The sequence below is a fragment of the Anolis sagrei genome, chromosome 3 (genome assembly GCF_037176765.1).
Source record: "Anolis sagrei isolate rAnoSag1 chromosome 3, rAnoSag1.mat, whole genome shotgun sequence".
Lineage (NCBI taxonomy): Eukaryota > Metazoa > Chordata > Lepidosauria > Squamata > Dactyloidae > Anolis > Anolis sagrei.
This window is the reverse complement of record NC_090023.1, coordinates 70,093,728-70,116,060: the sequence shown is the minus strand read 5'-3', so window position 1 is coordinate 70,116,060 and position 22,333 is coordinate 70,093,728. Positions and strand designations below refer to the sequence as shown.

Sequence of the window (22,333 nt, the reverse complement as noted above, 5' to 3'; positions counted from 1 at the left end):
GTTTTCACTCTTCAATCCCTTTTAGTGCCAATAATATTTATAACATGTTAAGTAAAAATGGTTAAACCTGATGAGATGGGCCACTTCCAGAGGTCAAGAGACTAAATTTCTACTTTGCCAACCTATGACCTGGAAGATGCTACTGGTTGCTTCTGACCAAACTATATTTATGAGTCTTTGAGGCTCATCCCCTTGGTACCAAATATTTGTTGGTAAACAACATTTACAAGCTCAAATGAAGTATTTTCACAAGTTCAATGTTTATGATGAATATAATAAAACTCAGATGATTCACGTGTAGTAATTTAACTTCAATTATTTCCATTTTACTAATTTAATATATTTCTACCATTTTTCAAAGCAAACTGTCACAGTAGGCAGTTTTGTCTGCCTAAGGGATGTGAATTCCCTAGATTTCAAAGTGAGCTCTCAAAGAGACAAAACATAGAAAGGATTACCTTTAGTTGATTATTGAAAATATCAATCTCTTGCAGTTTTAATCTGGTTTCTTTTTCTACTTCATCAAGTTGTTCACGGAGCTGCTGACGTGCTAATTCTTTTGCTTCTAAGGCTCTTTTGACAGTGAGAAGTGAATCTCCTGTTTTTAAAGAAAAACACTGACAATAAAGATACTTCCCAGCAACTCCTTGTGATTCTTGAACCATTCAAAAAGTTGCAGTATATATGAACACATCACGCACCACACATTGCGCTATACTCACTGTGCAAACTGTTTTGCTGAACCTGCTTCAGCTGATCATTGAGTAACTGCTTTTCTGGAATTAATCTTCCAAGCATCTGCTGAGATTCCTAAATGAAATAAAACAGGAAAGATTACAACCTTCAAGTGAAACTGGAAGTCTCAGACAACAGCTGACCTGAGATTTCTAAGAAGAAATCCCCACCCACACATACGAAGGAAAGAAAGCCACTTTAAAGATTTTTCTCTGAACATTCTGCACAACATAATATGGGTGAAGACAGGTATGGCACTTGCTTCCAAGACAGGCTTGACAAGGTTGCATTTGATATGCTACAACTGGGGTGGGCAACTTTCAAGGGTTCAGGAATGCATCTTCTATCCCAGAACCCAACATGAGCCAAAGAACCTCTGAAAATGGTAACAAATGAAAACAAATCAAACCCATGAAGTGGACAAAAGTCCATTTTCAGTATGTGTGTGTAGCTTGAAAAAAGCATGTTGTCAACAATAATAATACATAATAATAATATGCAATAATAATGTGGTGCTCTGAGTTTTTCAGGCTGTATGGCCCATTTTTCAGTAGCATTCCCTCCTGATGTTTCGCCTGCACCTGTGGCTGGCATCTTCACACTTGCTTTAAACCAGTGGTTCCCAGCCTGTGGTCCATGGATCACCAGTGGTCCACAAGAAATAAAATATGGTCTGTGGCCTCACCGTTACAACAGGAGCGACTGGTCTCGCAAAACCCTCTTATAGTGCCAAGGCTTATTAAAAATTGTTTTCTGTGGCGAGCAGATGGTGACTACTGGGCGGCATATGTTCTGTATCAGAAACTAGAGCAGATTTCGTCTATCCAATGCAATTTTCTGAATCAACACTCCAAATAACCAAACTGAATCTAAAGTTGACCAAGAAACTGATTTGTAACCCTTTTCGTACTAATGTTGGAGAGTGGTCTCTGGTCCAAGTGGTCCCTGGTAAAAAAAAAAAGTTGAAAACCACTCTTTTAAACAGACAAGGGTTCTTTCTCCCACCTTGGACCTTCCATAAATATATAAACTCCACTTGCTTCACATCCAACAGAACCTCTGAACATGCCAGCCATGGATGTAGGTGAAACGTCAGGAGAGAATGCTACTGAAACATGGCCATACAGCCTGAAAAACTCACAGCAACCCAGTGATTATGGCCATGAAAGCCTTTGACAACACATAGTAGTAGAAGAAGTAGTAGTAGTAGTAATAGTAATAATAATAATAATAATAATAATATGCCTGTAAGAAAATATCAGCAAGGGAGGAAAGCTGAAGGATGCAAAAACAGATTGTGTATTTGTGTTGCACTTTGTCTGCTCCTGTCTAGAAGTATAGGTCAAATAACTGTTTAAGAAGCAGAAGTTGTCCTAATAACATTATTAAATTAAGACATCTTTAAAGAGATCAGCTCATAGTTACTGTGTAACACGTGACACTCTGTTAACCTTGAGTATCTCATGTAACCCTAATCCCTCGTTATTACACTTTTGGTCCCACCTGGAGGACCTTAAAGTTCTTGGACCTCCACTACTTAATTGTTTTTTCTTCATCCATAAAAATCATCCATAAAAACTCCAGAGCACTACTTGGACTACCTTTATGCGCTAATGAATCTGTAAAACAAATATTCTGTCAATTATTATTTTAACATGCATTAAGGTTTTTCATTGTCACAACAATGTAATTGCCAAACGATGCAAGGATCACATACTCACTTGTAACTGCTGTTGTAAATGCGTAATTTCTGCAATTCTTAATTCTCTAGACTTGTTTGTGCTCTCAATTTCTTGTCTTTGGGTAGCCAGTCTGCATCTGATATCCTGAAGTTTCCCCTCCAGCTGATGTTTTTTATCATTCTTGAACAAGAAGAAAAAATATTTAAATTTTAATCAGAATGCAGTATTGGCTACAAAAATGTTTTACTCTGGACTGTAAGCTGAAAAAAAACATAAATATGGAAAAGGATATGTAAGGTAATGGTTTCCCCTTGATATTAAGTCTTGTCGAGTCCGACTTGGGGTGGTGGTGCTTATCTCCATTTCTAAGCCAAAGAGCCGGTGTTGTACATAGACACCTCCTAGGTCGTATAACTGACATGACTGAATGGAGCGCCATTACCTTCCTGCCAGAGAGGTACCTATTGATCTACTTGCATTTGTATGTTTTCAAACTACTAGGTTGAAAGAATCTTGGGCTGCCTATGGGAGCTCGCCCTGCTCCGCGGATCTGAACTGCCAGTCAGCAAGTTCTTTATAGGATATATAGTGATAGTTAATATATCTTGTCACTTCTAATTATTTGGGTTCACATACTATTGTACTTTACAGTAGGTTTTAGCAGATATTTCCCACTTACTAAAGCTTCTAGTTCAAATTCCAAAGTTTTTTTCTTGGCTTTCAGGACAACTATATCCTCTTGCTCTTTGTTTCTTTGATTCAGGAGCTCTTGCCGCCGATTTCGTTCCCACTCAAGTTGTCTTTGCCTCTCAAGTTCCCTTTTAGCTGCCTAAAAAACATGAATATTGATTTGCACAAATTATGTAACATTATTAAAAAGCGATTGAAACACACATCTCAGATCTTTGCATTCTGATGGACATCAGAAGCTGACTTATTTCAGATCTATGAGTCCATCTAGCTATCTTTGCTGATTGGCAGACATTTTCCACTGTTTTGTCAGAAGTTCTTTCAGCCCTATCTAGAGTTGGAAATTTTGCATAAAGCTTGTGTTTAATTAGTGAGCAATGTGGGAGGAAGAGGCTACTAAAATATTATGTTTCAAGTTATTCTCATTTGATGACAAGCTTTAGCAGATGTATTAATTCCAATAACCATGGTACTAATTTCCATAATTGAGAGAAAAAGGAACACCTCAATAAAAAAAATCCTAGCTATTTCCAGCAGGAATGCTACCAGATTTAAATGTTCTTTTAAATATAATAACCCCCAAACACTTTAAAAGTAGATTACAAGTATTAGTCACAATGAAACCCACTGTTCTCACAAAATGGCAAGCAATATCCTATGTAAGGACTGCCGAAAAAGCTATGGCACTTGTAAAAGTTTGACCAAAAGAACATCCTTAAAAAATAAACTGCTCTAACTATGAAGATTTGGTATTTAAAACATGGCTTTTTTGTTTACAAAGGGATTTTGTAGCTCCTTTGAGACTGAGAAAAAATAGTTTGTAGCATTCATAGACTTAACGGCTGTTTCATCCGATGCATCTGATGAAGTAGACTTAATGAAAATTTATGCTGCCAACTTCTTTCTTGCAGTCTCATAGGTGCTACAAGACTTATTAGAATACTAATCTGCTCTTTGAATTCATGACCTTCTTGGTTATTCTTAAAGCAGATATGGCAACTATATTCCATCAGTCCTAGCTAGCAGAGTCAATAATGAGGGAATACTAAGAACTGTAGTCCAACAACATGTGAAAGGCCATATTATTCCCATTCATTCTAAAGCATGCAGAAGGCAGTTCAGAATGAAACTTGATTCCACGATATACAAGACTCTACTAACACTTTCAGTTGTGCCCCCAAAATCAACTGGAGACAGCATTGTACTGTGCAGCTATTGAAACACCCTACATGAAACCCATGTGGATTTAAATCAAAATGGAATCAAATCTCACAGGATTTTGACTTAGATTAGCAGCAAGGAACTTGTGGCCCTCCAGATGTTGTTGGGATGCAATCTTGGCACAACTAATGGAGAGAGTTGATGAATACTGCTATCTAGCAACATCTGCAAAGAGCACACACTCTTACATTCTTGTAAAGAACTGGGTAATTTTCTATGACTTCCATGACAAAATATTGCATCGAAGCCTGGCTATCTTCCTTCCACAATTTCATAAAGAACCCATTTTCCTAATACAATTTTTGAAAAAAGCATGCGTATTCCCCAATATACCTTTTCATTTGTTTTTAGACAAGTAGATATTCCTTCTGAAATTGTCCATTTACCTCACGCCTTTCTATTTCTTTCCTCCTTTCCTCTTCCCTCTGGCGTTCCAATTCTCTCTGTTTTTCTAATTGTTTTTCTAACTCTAGCTGCCTTTTCCGTTCCTGTTCCTGTCGTTCACGCTCTTTTCTTTCCTGCTCTGCTCTTTCTAACTGTGCCAGACGCTCTTGCTCTTTCCTTTGCTGCTCCAGAAGAGCTTGTCTCCGCTTTTCAAGCTCTAGATTGCCGCGTTCAAAGTTCTCGCGCTTCTTATCTTCAAATGTAACTTTAAGAAGAAGAATGTTGTAATTAGATATCAGTTTATGCTTTGCATATGTGTATTTTTATGCATAAAAACAAAATTACGTATCCCTAGTATAATATACTTCAAGGTCTTTAGACAAAACATCTAGTCTTAAATCATTTAAATATTGTTTTAGGTGGTGGTTATACCAGACAAACAATACTCCACAATGGTTTAAAATTAAATACCACTTAGGGCGGTTTCTTACATTATGTAAAAATTCCTACTGTCTACTGCCCACATTCATGGTGACCAACATAGAACACTGAAAAGAAAGCAATTGATTCAATTTACCAGAATCAGATGTTACACATTAGCACCCTTTATGCCAAGGGTGGATGAAATGTGGCCTATGGATTCCATATGTTCCACAATGCCTTCTATGGAACATTGGGGAGAGGGGGGGGGTTGCCACATTTAGACCCCGGGGGCATTTTAGGCACAAGAGAGGCCTTTTCCTGAACCATGAAATGACATCATGATTGCTAAAAAAGGCAACTACTAAAATAACCAGGGGGAGCTCAAATACAAGTGGCCCATACATCCTAAAAGATACTTTGGGGTTGAAGGGGAATGAGGAGGCTTGGGGCATGGGTCAGCCGTCTGAGATCTCTTGGGTTGCTCACGCCTGCCTTAGGCTGACAATTTCAAGTGATACTTGTTTTTTTTTTTCAGTTTCCTCAGAAACAACCTTATTCATTTAGTTTCACTGACCTGGCAACTTCTTATCCAGCTGCTGCTGTTGCTCTTCTTCTAACACTGGTTCCTCTGGTAACCTTTGGTCTACAGAAACTGAACTTGTAACAGAAATGCCACTGCCAGAACGAACTCTTCTGTCAGAAAGGAGAGACCGTAATAGGTTAAAATGTGTGTGTACATACAGAATTACTGTTATTAATTCAAATATTCCCAGATAGTTACATAGTTTGTTGAACAGAGATCCTGCCTTGGAAATCAGCTATGAGCCAGTTCTCACACAAGTGTGCATCATTATTTTTACTTAATTCATATCTGAGTGTGCAAATTTGCTGATTCAATTTAGAATCTAATGTGTTTTGAGGTACTATTCTATCAATGACACTGTATTTACCAATGACAATTGCTTCTTTAGTAAAGGCAAACCAATCATATTATGCTAAAGTTAAATTTAGCATCAATACTAGACTACAAAATATATTTCTATTATTCTAGAAATGCTGGTTACACTGCCTAATGGCTACAGTAGGCCATAAGAAGGGTAATTCATATAACAACAACGTGGGGTTTTTTGAGCTTTTTTTCCTTTTGATACTAAGTTGCCATCTGACAGATACATTGTAGTTGTCTTTCAGTGTTCTACAGCAGGGCTTCTTAAACCTTTTTGTTAAACTTTTCAAAAAACGTTAACTCTATAGTTATTAATAGCAGTTTCGGGACTGATAACAACTTGCTATTATATCCTTCAATGTAACAATGTAAAAGCAAAAGAAAGGGGTGTGGCTCTCTTTATGTATAATGTACACAAGAGATTATACCATGTTTCCCATGATGAATTCTTTAAAAAGATCAATAAAACCAAAGCTATTGTCCTTTCAGTAACAAAGGTTAGACTCAAAATCAAAACTATAATAATTTTACCTAAATGAAGGAGGAATATATTCTGGAGACAACACAGGTGGCAATGGTTGCCCTGACATAGCCATATCAATTAGATGCATAGCCAAAATAAATTCTTCTGCTGTCAGTTTTCCATCCTGGTCAATGTCTGAAAGATTCCTATTGAAGAAAAAAAATCCCAAGTTTTGCTTTTGTTTTCTACTCTCCCACCACCCTTTTGCTTTCAAAGCCAGGAGAAGGAAGTTCAGAGCAATCTCTATGCCTGTTCTTTGATTAACTGGACTGGCCCAGAATTTTCTATTATACTTAACTATCCTAAGAAAAACTGAGATAATGTGAATGGAAAGAAGAAGACAAATGAAGATCTAACCAGATAATCACTTTGAAGGAGGTGGCCGCTTTGACTAAGTCCATGTTAGAAGCAATACATTTTGTGCGCAGGTTTTGATAACTGAATTTTGCTATATATTCTTGTTCTATTTCAATATCCTCCTATGACTATGCAGACATTTGTGTTGTCCTTTTTAAAGGAACATGGTGGCAGATCATCCATTTATGTGAACAAGATTTAACTTTCATATAAGGCATTGAATTTTGCCGGTGTCTGTAAGCCGCCTTGAGTCCCCTGAGAAAGGCGGGGTATAAATGAAGTAATTAAATAAAAATAAATTAGTAATCTTAAATTCTTTTTTTTAATCTTCCCCACTTCTCATCCAAACATTCTTGCTATAAGGCCTGCCAATTGTATCTTGTAAAGCTTCAACATAATCTACTGAGAACCAGCTTTATGGACATCCCACAGCATAATCAAATGTATTTCCAACAACAGGGAACCTAACGTATGATGATATTTTAAGAATAAGGTATTCTTTTACAACACCTATTACTGAAAATTGTTGTCTGAATTCTGCACCTGTCTTCCACTTTAAGAATAGAAAGAATGATATTTTTAAAAATAACAAAGCAAAGAGGGTCAGAAGAACGGACAGAATGCAAGCAGCTCTTGTGCATGAATATAACTTTTATGAAAAACACCTACCATATTGTAGCCAACTGAGCTTGTGGTAAACTTGATTGCATAAGGATAGTTCTAGCTTGTGGACCTATTGGATTGGAAACATGAGAACATTCGAGGGTAGGTCAAAAAGTAATGCCTCCATTGCTCTAACTTTTACTTCTTTCACAGCTACTGGACTATCTACGCATAATATGATAGAGTATTCTACTGTATACTATACTCTACTGATATAGTCTTTTCTTTTTCTGATTGACTGATTAGAACCATGAATTTGAAGCTAAAAAAAAAAAGAGAGTTGTCACTGAATTTCTGGCAAAAGATGGTTGTGTGCGTAAGAAAATTCATAATCACTTTATGATTTGGCCCCTTCTGACTTTTACCCGTTTGGACCTCTGAAAGACAACCTATGTGGTTTCAGATTCAATGACTTGAATGACGTTAAAGCAACTTTAAAATCATGCATCACAAAGCAAAATCCTGAATTTTTGATGCGTGCTAAACAATGGCGCAAATGTGTACAAATTGATGGTGACTATGTTGAATGGTAGTTTTGTGTAGAGGACAGTTCAAGCTATGATATGTAGCAACTTCTGCTGTTATATGTTCATTCATAACACCTTTATGATACAGGAGGCATTACTTTTTCACCCACCCTCATACAATGGCTATATTCATGCTTTAACATATCAATTTCAAAAAGTTGTTTTAGTTACAATCTTGCCTAGTCTAATTTCAATATAATTAAGTATTAGGCCTATGAGCTGTTTTTAAAAATTCCAACAAAAACATGCTACCACTACTACCCTTCCTACAGCCAGAACTTTCATACTTTCTCAGGGCTGAATACCTACTTTCACAACAAAGGGAGAAGGTGCTAATAAATGAATAAATACAGATTTATATGGTATTGTTTCGTGTTATTAATACAGTATTCTTTTGTGTATATATATATGGATACACACAGAAATAATGTGGACGTATATGCATCCATATATATAAATGTACGTGTGCATGTAATTCAACCTGTCAATTGTGTTCTATGTAATTTTGCTCCTTTATACTGATCTCATACTGGTATAATCCATACAGTTTCTAAAGGAATGCTCATACATTTTTTGGCAACAAATATAGAAAACATGTTTCATCACAGTCAATTCACACACCAAGCCAGTAATTTTCTCACGTTTAGTTAAATCCATATCTAATGATATAAAATGATATATTAATTTCAAAAGCAATTCACAAATTTAAAAATCCTATATAACATCATGAAACAATGCAATCGAAATAAATTAGAATAACAAGCTTTCATAAAATGCACTTTAAAACATAATTAATTTTCAAAGGTCAATCAAAAGAGAAATAACTGCTTGCCAATTTCTGGAATATTACTAGACTTTGCCTCTCTTTGCTGGAAATTGCTACAGAAGAGACATAACTCCTACTAGATACGATTTTAGCTTCCTCCAAGGATGAAATAGAAATATCCACAGACCATCTGAAAAGATACTGGGATAAATGGACGAAGGAGCAATTCCTTTGATCAGAGAGGATAAAGTGTGGTCCACCACATGCTGTTGACACTGCAAACTGCACTATTCCTCACTACAGGGTATGGTGGCTTAGGCTCACAGAAGTTGTATACCAACATCAGTTGAAAATTCTACATATCTCTTGTTTGTTAAAAGAGGATGAATTGGGCTCCTACGCTATTGTTTTAAATTACTTTTATGAAGTTAAGTATGCTTCCGTACCCTTAACCACCTTGGCAGAGAGTCTCCTATCGAGAATGCACTTCAATTCCATTATCAGTAATATCAGAGAGCTGTCTTTGAAGAAAGTTTGAAAGTTTCATAATCCAGAATGCAATAAAGGTCACAAACCTTCACTATAGTTTCCTCCCCACTTCCCCTTTGGCAATTGGTGCTGAGAACTATACAGCTCTTCAAGTCCATTTAGAACTGATAGACCTGTCCTTTTAACCACTGCATTGTACTTGTGGTGTGCTTTTAAATCCACAAAGCCCTATGTTTTAACATTATTTTTGTAAAGCAAATGCATTACTGAATACCTGTTAAATGTCCACTCATTGTTTTATCATGGCTATTGAATAGCTGCCTATATTTCAGTCGTGATGATTGAGGAACCGCCCATTCTGCTGCTGGAGAAGCACTGAAACAATAAAATTAAGAAAAATATCCTATTACCAGTCCATTATATCAAACTTGACAGTACAGCAAATAAAGAACAACTGCTCCAAACAATTCAAGATTTAATTTGTAGTAACCTTTACTGACAAACAACTTCACACTTGTTATTTAAATTTTAACACCACTCAATATGCATCTATGAAATGAAGAAAATTAACGCATTTGTAGTTATACTTTTGTTCAGACTTTTAGTGTTATGCGAAAACACTTTGTTCTAATTAACCTTTTGACAAAAAAATGTCCTTTTAACTTACTATTCACTGCTACATTTTTCTCTGACTTCTTTTCTCTCCTGATTTACAATTAAAATTTTGAACTCTCTGCAAAAGCATATTAGCAGTCAGGCATGAGACAAGGTTGGACAACTTTTTGTTTTATGTCACACATGTTTTCAAGGAAGTTTCAGGAAGAAATTAAAATGTTCACTTAATTATACAAGTGCCCAGTAATATTTGAGCAAAAAACATAACAAACAAGTACAAATTAGTTCATTTCAGCTCATCTCAAATGATAGTTAAGAGCAGATAATAGAAGAAGAGTACTGATGAGTCACTATTCTCCCCTGTCTATATATCTACAAAGAAAGACTCAAAGTTTCACACAGATTAATACCATGGATGATGGGGGTGGGTTATGGATACAACCATTCAACTCAGAAGAAACTATGACTATTTGAGAGAGTTCTGATGAGCAAAGAAATCAACTTCTCTTCCACTTATATTTCTTTACCATTTCTCTTCAGCTTCATTATCTCGCTTCTAAAATCCATCAGGCAGAAGGCTGTTTAGAACAATAAGCCATTACTGACCTGTGTGATGCATTTTCTTTAACACTAATCTTTAAATACAAGAAAGGTAGAAAGAGAGAGGAACTCACCCTCTACCAAATTCTAACAATATAAATAATTAATGTGCTAAAGAGTATATCAAAATGGGTTCATGGGTTTACTCAAAGACAGAAGGATAGGAAGAGAGAATGGAGGATTTCCTTAAATCACATGCTGGTGTGGGGCTTGATTCCAAAGATTCAATACTTGTGATATGGTAAAAAACAAGCACTGTCTAGAACAGGGTTTCTCAAACTTTTTCCACCTGGGACCCTTTTTTACCCCAAATTTTTTTATGTATGTGACCCAAGATATACAGGAATATAATTATTCAGAATCGGCAAGGCTAGCCTGTTGATTGTTGAAAACTATCCTATCTCTCTATAAGGTTTTAGTTGTTAAGTTTTAGATGTTTTATCATGTGATAAATTTATACTATATGATTATACCTGTTTGAGTTATTTAAGGGGTTTTTTTTGGTTAATTTTTGTTAGTTACTAAGTTGAAAGTTTGGCTGTTTTATAATGTTTTTGATGTGTTCTGTTTTGATGTCATTTTTTATATGTCTTTTCCTCGCTGGCAGTGAATGTTTGCTATATATGCTGAAAACCACCCTGAGTCCCTTTGGGGAGATAGGGCAGTCTATAAATAAAGATTTTTTTTATTATGATTATGATTATGATTGCTGAACAGGATGATTTTCCTATTTTTGTGGAGTACAGCTGAAGCATTTTCTGCCGAGTCCACTGTAAATGCTGCATGTTGTTGCTAGCAGATTTGTGAAAAATGGAGGCATTCAGGAACCTTTTACTGTTCCCAATTTTTCATGATCACTGAACTAAGAGAACCACATTTGGGTTCGAAACCCACAGTTTGAGAAGGAGTGATCTAGAACACCAAGAAGTGCACAGTATACTCTGCAAAAACTACCTCCATGAAGGTTTACAATCACCATTTAGTAAAAACTGTTTTCTAGACCGTGTATTCATTTTGTCTCTTACACTGAAAATTCTTCTGTTAAGTATTATTATTACATTATTATATTTATTTAGACCCACTTTATCTCCCCAAAGGGGACTCAAAAGTATACAGAAAATAAAATAATGTGCAGTATGAAATGACTTTATAAGCATTTATACTTATACACAAGCATGCTTTCTAACAAGAATGCACTCTAAAGTCTGTCTTTATGCTTCTGAATCATACTACCATACTTTATTTACAAATCCTTTTTGTAGACTTAATGAGAATATTGATGTCCACAGAACCACACTTACCCAGCCACATCAAATGATTGTGCCTTTTGTAATTTTGCACTTAATTGTGAGCTGGCACCAGATCTACTGAAGGAAGAACTCTTTGGCAATGTGGCTGAAAGAGAATAGTTATGTTTTAAGATCAATGAAATGAAATGTTAAGGACATCCAGCTAGTTAACATTGTATTTCAAACAGCAACAGTCAAGATGCAGGCTGTCACTATAACAATTGATTTTCAGATTAGTGAGATGATGCCTGTTGTTATAACAGGCCTCAAAGTTGCTCACAAGAATATAAAAACAAAAAAATAAAGTCTAACTCATCTACAACAAAAATAACAACAAACCCCAATGGACCAGGATATACAAATAACAACAGCAGAAAATATTAGAAAGCAAAAACACAGCTGATTAAGCAAAAGGTAATTGCCATAATTGGTCTTAATCTACTTTTGATTTCAGACAATAACATATATAAAATATTAGTGACCTTCCCTACTTTGAAAATATAAGTAATGTACAGTAAAATATAAGACATGTATATGATATTTTATAGACAAGACAGTACAGACCAACTCACAACTTTTATTGTGCTATAAACTGTTTCTGTTTGGAAAGTATTCTGCAAATAATTTAGAAAGCAAGTATTCAGGACAAAAAAATCTATAACGGTTTTATGGTTTATAAGTTTAATGAAGGTTTGTTATCTTCTGTTAGGAGAGGAATACTTGTTGACTGTGGTTTCTTCCCTTCCAGCTGCTTGAACATCCCTAAAGGCTCTCTCAACAAGTGAACCATAATCAGAAAAGGCAAGGGGTGCAAAATAGGGTATCGTAATCAGCTGAGAAATAAATGATACTGATTCTTTCATATACATTTTGCCCTCAATTCTGTTCTATACTTGCTCAACCATGAGACTCATCATGTAGTTTTCCAAACGATTAAGCCTGAAATAAGACATCAATCTCTCGCAAAACTACATGAACCAGTCTCATTTTTATTAATATCAGGAAACCAGTATTTGCAAACACCTGGAAATGCCAACTAAAGCCAAATAATTGTTGTTTTTTTAAAATATAACAACACCAAGGATAATTTGGGAAGCATTTGGTTTATTAAAAGGCAATAGCAGTGGTAACTTACAATATATATATATATATATATATATATATATATATATATGGTCTATCATACACAAATGATTAACAAAATAAATAAATAGATATACCTCCAGTAAAGGAGGTAAACTTGTACTCTTATTCAAAGGTATCATGAACAGCTTATTCTACAGAAGGTGTATTGTTCCATTTCAAAAACACAATCTGTTCCCCTTTGGGATTATATGGGTGGATTCACAGTATTTTCTAGAACTTAAAAAAATCAGACAGAGAAGTACAAATCAATCTGTACAGTAGATGTCAGTAATTCAGCATACCAGTATGACTGAAAGCAGGAAGAGATTGGATAACTGTGGGTGCTCCATTTGCAAGAGGAGGTACAGCTGCTGTGGGAACCGAAGATACTAAAGGTGGAGACATTCCCACCACTGGAATAGATGCCATTGGCACAGGAGCAACAGCTGTAAGCGGTGGTATACTAGGAAGGCCACCTATACCTACAAGACAGAAATAAGTTTCAATTTATAACAACTTACAAACAGAATAATTATAGGCCTGATGGACAGAACACACCATTAAGAATTAGGTTTCTGCTTTTGTGAGGCTCCTGAGTCCGTAACCTCAGGAATGTGGAGGGCTAACTGTACTTACCATCTTTAACAGATCTAATAAAGGTTTTCCTAATACTTTACTAATACAGACAGTCCCCAAGTTACAAACAAGGTAAGTTCTTTAGGTTTTGACCTTTAAAGGCCTACATCAGTGGTTCTCAACCTGGGGTCCCCAGATGGTTTTGGCCTACAACTCCCAGAAATCCCAGCCAGTTTACTAGCTGTTAGGATTTCTGGGAGTTGAAGGCCAAAAACATCTGGGGACCCCAGGTTGAGAACCACTGGCCTACATGGTTTAGGTCCAGGATCTCCTTCTCCCATACAATCCACTCCTTTGGACATTTAGGTCCTCTGGTAGGTCTCCAGCCCACCAGAACCTAATTAGTGACCGTCACCTAGAAGAATTTTTCATCTGCCACCCAAAGACTTTGGAAAAACCTACCAGAAGAGCTCCAACAGCGAAATCAGCTGTCGGAATTTAAGGCACAATTAAAAAATATGTTTTCAAAATACTGCCTTTTATTGTTCCTTATAGTTTGCGGTGATTGTTTCCAAGCTGTTCCGGCAGCCCTATTTAGTCAATTTTATCTTGTGAATATTACCCTGCATTATATTAGTATAGTCTTGTGTGTATGTTGTTATATGTATTTTAATAAGTGTTAAAACACAATACTTACTATAAAACAATCTCCTTGTTCACCCTGTTGTACCCTGCCTTGGGTCGCAATGAGAGGTGAGTAATAAATTTATCATCATCACCATCATTGAGAAGATACTATTAGGGAATTTAAAACGGCCTTCTTCCCTACCTCCATAGCCCTCTCTGATATTCATTGGGGCTAGCAAGGGCTGAAGTATATTTGAGCTCTGCTAACTGGTTCTTGAAGTTAGTTCAACAGTATCAGCCTCTTTGAAGTTGGAAGCAGAACTAAGCTTAGCTTCTATAGAGCATAAGGAATAGAGCCCAATGTGGGTACTCAAAAAAAGAGAGAGAGAAAGAGAAGTCGCCAAGAGAAATATAGTAGAGTGTGCAACAATTCCTGGGTAGAGCAAGGCAAAATAAATTTGAAGGAACCAGGGATCCAACAGGAAATACTTTCTTAAAACGTGTGATCACTTGCCGCGTGTAGGTGGTGATAGAAGTTAACCCATTCACTGATGGCTTTTTCTCCACTGGCTGAGAATTATTAGAATGGGCTCTAAATGGTGAAAGTATGTTCAAGGTACGAAACTTTAAAAAATATTCAGACCAAAATTATTCAGAACTATTAGAACAGTACACAAAAACAAAGGAAGTATTCACTTACCAAATCCTGGTGCACTAGAAATAGCAATAGGAGGTTGCTTCATAATAGGAGGCAATGTAGAAGGGAGTTGATAACCTTGTAGTTTTAGTTTGATGAGTTTCATAGCTATAGAAAACTCCAGCTGGTCCATTCTCCCATCATTGTTCATATCTGCCAGAGCCCTAAATTAACAAGAGGGATCTTTTTTAAAAAAAAAATGTCATTGCAAAACCTTCCAAAAACTAACAACTGATCTCATTTGATAATAATATCTAACTACAAAATGGATCCTCCTGATTCAGTAAGCCATATTAGAATCATAAAAAGGCCCAGAAATATTGTGTACAAATACATACGATTTTATAAGAAATTGTTAAAGTGAAATTTGAAATGAAACCTGAACTCTATCTGCTTGGGATGTTAAATGAACAACTTGATACAAAATGGGGAAGGTTACTGTTATGCATGATAATGGCAGCAAGACTTACTTATGTTCAAAAGTGGAAGGACTCAATGATTCCATCACAAGACTGTTGGCTTATGAAAATATGCGAACTTGCAGAAATGGATACGCTTATGACGTTGATTAAGGAGCAATCTCTAACTAAGTTTTCAAAAGACGTGAACCCATTTACTGTATTCTTCCAGCAAAGATGGGGCCAAATCTCCATCACTGGTTTTTTTGGACTAGAAGTGTTTTGTTATGTGAGAAAGGATGTACCAATGGTTCCTTTTCACTAATGGATGTAGAAAACAGAGAATATAACCACCAGACATAGAATGTAAAGCCCTTAGATTCGATAACGAAGATTTTTTGTAGTTTTTTTTAATGTTTAGGATGTAGTATTATTCTAGAAAAAGTAGTTTAATCTATGTTGATGATGTTGTTTAGTTTTTTTAGTTTTTTTGTTTTTATATGCCGAATTTGTTTTAATCTGTCTAAATAAAATAATTAATCATTAAAAAAGGAATAATAAAATCTTAAAGCCGGTAGGAGCCTCAAGGACCATCTAATTGATCCCCCCTCTTAGGATCCCCCTAAGAATGAATATCATTCTTCAAGTCCAGATAACTGTAAATGGATACAACTGGTAGTCAGCTCTTGTTATTAAATCATTTCTAAAAACAATATAAAAATTTCATAGAAGACTGCATTTTCAACTTATGCATTCAATACATCAATGAAAATTGGGCTGGGTGTCTATCTACAAAGTCCAGAAAATGATTGCTTTGACATGTTTTCCTTCAAATGAGGATGCATCAGATTTCACAGAACTTGTAATGTCATGGTTACAAAAGAGAAAGTGAAAAATCGTTTGCTTGAAAATTTCTTTCCACTCCACATTTTACATTTTTTTCAGAATTAGATAATAGTTATTTGAATGAAAAAACATTTCAAATTCAGAGTCTTATTCTAGAGTGCCATTGGGACATACATGTCTTTAAGACTGACAATTTGTCTTTTCTCACTTTTCAAAGTGAGAGAACACTTGTAATTGTATGGGTGGGACTGAAGTACTGTGATATGTTTTGAATGAGATAGCTGCCATGTTCTTCTTCAGTTGAAAAAGAAGACTAGAAAATATTTTGTCTAAAGAATAACAATCAACACAGGATAAAATGTATCATCAATAGGTTCTTGTGGGTTTTTTCGGGCTATAGGGCCATGTTCTAGAGGCATTTCTCCTGACGTTTCGCCTGCATCTATGGCAAGCATGGCAAGCAGCCTGCCTGAGCCTGGGAAAACCTTACAACAGCAAAACAGCAGAGAGGAAACAACCAGGCACATCTTAACACCTCTCAACAAAAGGTTTTCCCAGGCTCAGGCAGGCCTTCAAATGCTAATGAAGGTGGTCAGCTGAAACATTCACACCTACCTCTAGCAGAGAATAGCTCTTTGCCCCACCCCAGCCATTCCACAGATATATAAACCCATTGTCCTATTTCCAACAGACCTCACTACCTCTGAGGATGCAAAGACACTAAGCACTTCATTAATATTATAGAAAACCTCAAAGTAGAGGAGGATAGTGTTTTAGTAACTATTGATGTCACCTCACTTTACACCAACATTCCATTAGATGAGGCCCGTACCACCATAGAGAATGTCCTCCATAACAGAACCAAGTTACATCCACCCACACATTTCCTTATGGACCTGTTGGATATAGTTTTAGAGAAAAATTAATTCCGTTTTCAAAATCAATTTTACTTTCAGGTCTTTGGTGTGGCAATGGGCAGTCCATTGGCCCCCTCAATTGCCAATTTATTTATGGCAAATTTAGAGAACACTGTATTATTAAATCCATCTTCAAATATGTATCACACCAATATTATATATTATGGACGATTTATTGATGACATATTCATGGTATTTAAATCAACCGAGGCCGCAGTAGGTTTCTCTAATTGGATCAACACCATACATACGTCTATTAAGTTCACCAGCCATTTCAACCTGGCACATATTAATTTTCTGGATGTCACAGTCTATAAAGATCACAATAAACTCTTAGTCAAGAACTTTAGAAAACCCACAGATAAAAATTCTTATCTTCATTACAACAGCTTCCACCATTTTAGTCTAAAAACCAATCTTCCATTTTCACAGCTCCTCAGACTTAAACGGAACTCAAGCACCAAGGAACAGTTTATTCAGGAAAGTGTCACTTTAAGCCATGAGTTCAGAAATAGAGGCTACCCCAAACATGTAATAAGGAAAGCATTAACCAAAGCTGATAAAATAGATAGGACTACCTTACTGAAAGAATGCCCCAAACCCATAAAAAATCAAATTATTTGGACACAAGAACTATCACACTATTCCAAACAGATTACCAGAATCATCAAAAAACACTGGCATCTTCTTCAAGATATTCCAGGTTGCCAAAAACCACCCATTTTTGGTAATAGGCGTACTAAAAACATAAGAGACTTGTTAATTCATACAGATTTAACTACTACTACTACTACTACACCTAAAAGCACTTTGAGAGGCCATTACCCCTGTGGACGCTGTAAATGCTGTCCGCAATCATGGAAAACTAAGGAGGTACACAACTATAGGAACAAAGTGGGCACCACACTCAAACATTTTTCCAATTGTAATAGCAGTAACCTTATCTACCTTCTAACATGTGACTGTGGTTTGTGGTATATTGGAAAAACAACCAGACCTTTGAGAATTAGAATGTCTGAACATAAATCCAGAATAAAATGTTTATCTACTGAGTCCCTCCTATATTCACACTTTACACAATACAAACATTCACCCAACTCCTTTAAATTTTGTGCTCTGGAATGCATCATTCCAAAACCCCACATGGACTTAGAAAAACTACTATCCCAAAGGGAAATGTATTGGACCTTTAAGTTGAAAACCTTTTCCCCTCAGGGACTTAATGAGTCACTTAATTTTAGCTGTTTCCTTTAAGTTTCAAATTACCCTTTATAAACCTGTGGATGAACCTACAGAAGTACTCGCAGTGTCAATGTACTACTAGCAGAGTCATTTGTTGTAAATGCTATCTGGCATGATGTGAGTATACATGTTTGTTGTATGGATTATTTTTACTTCTGTAATTTTGCTGGAGAATACTTGTTATTCTATGTTATGTTATGTTATATCTTGTTATAGATAAGAGTCTAGAGTTGCTGATTACTTCAACTCCTGAAGAAGGGGATCTCTTTCCCCGAAACAGGGTACAAAAATACCCGGGCACCCCTGTTGAATGCCATTCGGACTTCTCCTACAGAGACTTATTTTGAGAAGCAGTGCTCCATTTTCACTGGACTTAATTTGGATTTATTCCATGAAGATTTTTGAGAGTGGTGCTCCATCTTCAATATAGCCTCATGACTCTATGCCTACTTTGTGTATGATTTACCTCATTGTATGTATCCCTGAAGCCTATATACAGTGGTACCCTTGTTTAGACCTGGAACTGTTACATTTGAGAGCGGTTGCTCCTTTTGATTTTGTTTTGGGCCACTGAATTGAGCTATATACTCGGGATTTTGTTAATTAGCATACTATATGCTCTTTTGACATTATATTTTGACATTCTACATAGACTGTTTTGTGTTTGTACTGATACCCTACAAGTACTCTGGGATATTGTATAGTTGAATGAGATAGCTGCCATGTTCTTCTTCAGTTGAAAAAGAAGACTAGAAAATATTTTGTCTAAAGAATAACAATCAACACAGGATAAAATGTATCATCAATAGGTTCTTGTGGGTTTTTTCGGGCTATAGGGCCATGTTCTAGAGGCATTTCTCCTGACGTTTCGCCTGCATCTATGGCAAGCATGGCAAGCAGCCTGCCTGAGCCTGGGAAAACCTTACAACAGCAAAACAGCAGAGAGGAAACAACCAGGCACATCTTAACACCTCTCAACAAAAGGTTTTCCCAGGCTCAGGCAGGCCTTCAAATGCTAATGAAGGTGGTCAGCTGAAACATTCACACCTACCTCTAGCAGAGAAGAGCTCTTTGCCCCACCCCAGACATTCCACAGATATATAAACCCATTGTCCTATTTCCAACAGACCTCACTACCTCTGAGGATGCTTGCCATAAATGCAGGCGAAACGTCAGGAGAAATGCCTCTAGAACATGGCCCTATAGCCCAAAAATACCCACAAGAACCTAGTGATTCCAGCCATGAAAGCTTTCGACAATACATTGTATCATCAATGTCTCAATGTCTTATGTTTATATAAAAGCTTGATTCAGAGTAAGACTTGCTGAATTCAGTTTACGTTTTCCCTCAAATAGTGAATGAAACCACTTGAACTCAGAAAATGACCTGAAAAAGCACCCAATCGTTCTAAGGATATATTATTTATTGATTTATTGATTTATAAATTTATAATTTTTTTTATCTGAACATTTCAAGGATGTATTACAATAAATTCAATTTAATGAAATAAATTATGATAATTTTAAAACGTAAAATCTATTGCATCATTTATCAGTTTAAACAAGACAATTTCAAAGTTTCAAATTTCAAGGATAACTGAAAGCAACACCAGCCATGGAAATGTCAAGTTAAAATAAGTTCAGACTATCTTAACTTTGCTTTGACTGGTCTTCTCTGAAGGCACACAACCTCACCCATCCTTTCCTGCACTTCATCTAGTCTTTGGCCAATCTTAAGAAATGGGGCTATGAAGTGGAGTCAAAAACACGCGAGTGTGGAGAAGAGCAAACCACAGACCACTTACTACAATACAGTCTGAGCCCTGCCACACGCACAGTGGAGGACATTCTTACAGTGACACCAAAAGCACTTGAAGTGGTTAGCTTCTTGTCAAAGGAAATTTAGCATAATGCCAAGTTTTCAACTTTGTTTGTGGTTTTTAATACACTGTAACTATAGCCTCAATTTGCTTCTGACACAATAAATAAATAAATCTAGCCTTTGGATTCTGCTGCTATGGCATCTGTGGAAGTGAGGGATTAGCTGGGAACCATACCAGCATGATGTCCAGAGGGTGGGCGGGGTTACAAGAAAGCTATGTAATAGTTTTAAGAAAATTCTGAATGGTGCATTGTGCTGGTGTAAATAATCCTATTTGTGTGAGTCATAGACACCACAAAGAATAACCTAATTTTATATTGCAAATACGAGATGTTGTATATTACCATGATTAGTAATTGAAATGTTACTTCCATCTGACATTCATTATTGTGCCCATTTTCACTATACTTATCTAATCTGCTCAAACCTGTTTGTTTTTAATGAACATTACAAAGTCAAACTGGGATATTTTTTTATCCATTAAAAATCCCTAAAGGTCAAGATAGACCTCAGAAGTATTGTTTTCAAGGAGTACAAATATCCAAGTAGAACAAAATTGTAAGTAATCCAGATTATGCCTACTTATATTTAGTTACTGTCTTCAGGACCATTAGTACTTGATTTGAAAGCCTACGTAAGGCGCTTCTTAATGGATTACTGGCTTGCCAACAGAAATCCTGTATACAGGCCAGTAAAAGAATTATGCAGATAGTAGAAGTAATTGTGACAGTCCTACAAATTTCTCAGACATAACAATGCCAATATATTCTCTAAAACATATAAATGTGTAAATAAAATAGGTAAAATAATTCATTTTCATCTCAATACACAACGACCATGGCAAGCACTATGGTTAAAGACTTGTGACCTAACAAGAGATTTTAATGCATACACTGCAGTCCTGAATATACAACTCTTGTGTTATTGACCCTATATGTCTTTATACAAGTCAGAATTCTATTTTTATCTTAGATTATCATTCAAAACTTCTAAAGTCAAGTATCTAAGGGTGCTTAAGTTAAAGTCCATGCTTTCCATATCTAACAGTTAATCTCTGCCGTCTACAGATGCATGTGAAACGTCAGGAGAGAATGCTTATTGGAACATGGCCATATAGCCCGAATCACTCACAGCAACCCAGTGATTCCAGCCATGAAAGCCTTCGACAACACAGTTCATCTCTAACCAATTAAGAACTTTTCAGTATCGAATCTAATTTTAGAATCTTTTTTTTTTTTTAGGGTTTTTTGCAAGTGGTCAAAGTAGCTAAATTTAATAGGGTAGCTATGTAAAATTAACACGATGGCTTACCTTCTGCATTATCAAAGGGCCTTTTGAATTTCCATTAATTACATATGGTTTCACAATGGCATTCTTAGCCATTTAATAAAAAATGCTTTTTAATAATATTATTATTTGAATGAAAATAGGTGATAACTTTTTAAAAGTCATTGTATTATTATGTTGTCAGTATTTTTAAAAAATTCCCAAAACACTGGTAAAATTTGAAGAAGCTTACCATATCTGTGCTAAAACTGGTTGAGGTAAGCCAGACTGGAAAAAAAAGTTCCTGGCTTGATCACCTGAAAAAAGGAAGTTATTTCAAACATTACATAATAAGATTTATAGACAAAGCAACAAATAATGAATTATCTATTTTACACTCTTAGATTGCTCAAAGCTCATCAGTACTATTTACAACAACCATGGAAAATCTTTTACTGGAAAACCACTTCACATTTTTCTCGTGTTTGTAGACAAAACATCTACTTCCATGCACAGTAGAGAGGTATCAGGAGACACTGGATAACCACTAGATGTGCAGAAGTATTAAAAGAAATTGAGTGAAAAGGAAAGTAGAACTGACTGTCTGGGAAAGGAGTAAGAAGAAAAAGCTATATAAAATCATGACCTCATCTGATTTTTAAAATACCCAGAAGTGAGAACTGTCTCTACACAGAGAAAGTAAAGTTATGTAGTTGAGACTTGGGGATAATGTGCACTCTCATCCTGAAAGCATTCCCCAGAATGCAGAAAAACAATACAGAAGTTAGAAACTTGTTTATCAAAATATTCAATACCACAACACTTTCTTATTTTTCTAAGAAAATTG

The 22,333-nt window shown here is 35.9% G+C and overlaps 1 protein-coding gene across 3 annotated transcripts in view; it reads right to left on the bottom strand.

Annotated features, from left to right (window-relative positions):
* Positions 1–22,333, bottom strand: part of ITSN1 (intersectin 1) — a 100,151-nt gene that overhangs the window by 52,125 nt on the left and 25,693 nt on the right. For 2 of the 3 annotated variants that reach the window (XM_060770378.2, XM_060770380.2), the window contains exons 4-16: positions 21,740–21,803; positions 14,939–15,099; positions 13,338–13,517; positions 11,923–12,016; positions 9,681–9,781; positions 7,631–7,694; positions 6,613–6,750; positions 5,710–5,828; positions 4,715–4,977; positions 3,097–3,246; positions 2,457–2,597; positions 723–810; positions 459–598 (exon numbers count right to left, since the gene is read on the bottom strand). In XM_060770378.2, coding sequence (XP_060626361.2) covers positions 459–598; positions 723–810; positions 2,457–2,597; positions 3,097–3,246; positions 4,715–4,977; positions 5,710–5,828; positions 6,613–6,750; positions 7,631–7,694; positions 9,681–9,781; positions 11,923–12,016; positions 13,338–13,517; positions 14,939–15,099; positions 21,740–21,803 — 1,703 coding nt within the window. The remainder of the gene's footprint in view (positions 1–458; positions 599–722; positions 811–2,456; positions 2,598–3,096; positions 3,247–4,714; positions 4,978–5,709; positions 5,829–6,612; positions 6,751–7,630; positions 7,695–9,680; positions 9,782–11,922; positions 12,017–13,337; positions 13,518–14,938; positions 15,100–21,739; positions 21,804–22,333) is intronic. The other variant, XM_060770379.2, reaches the window with a different exon arrangement.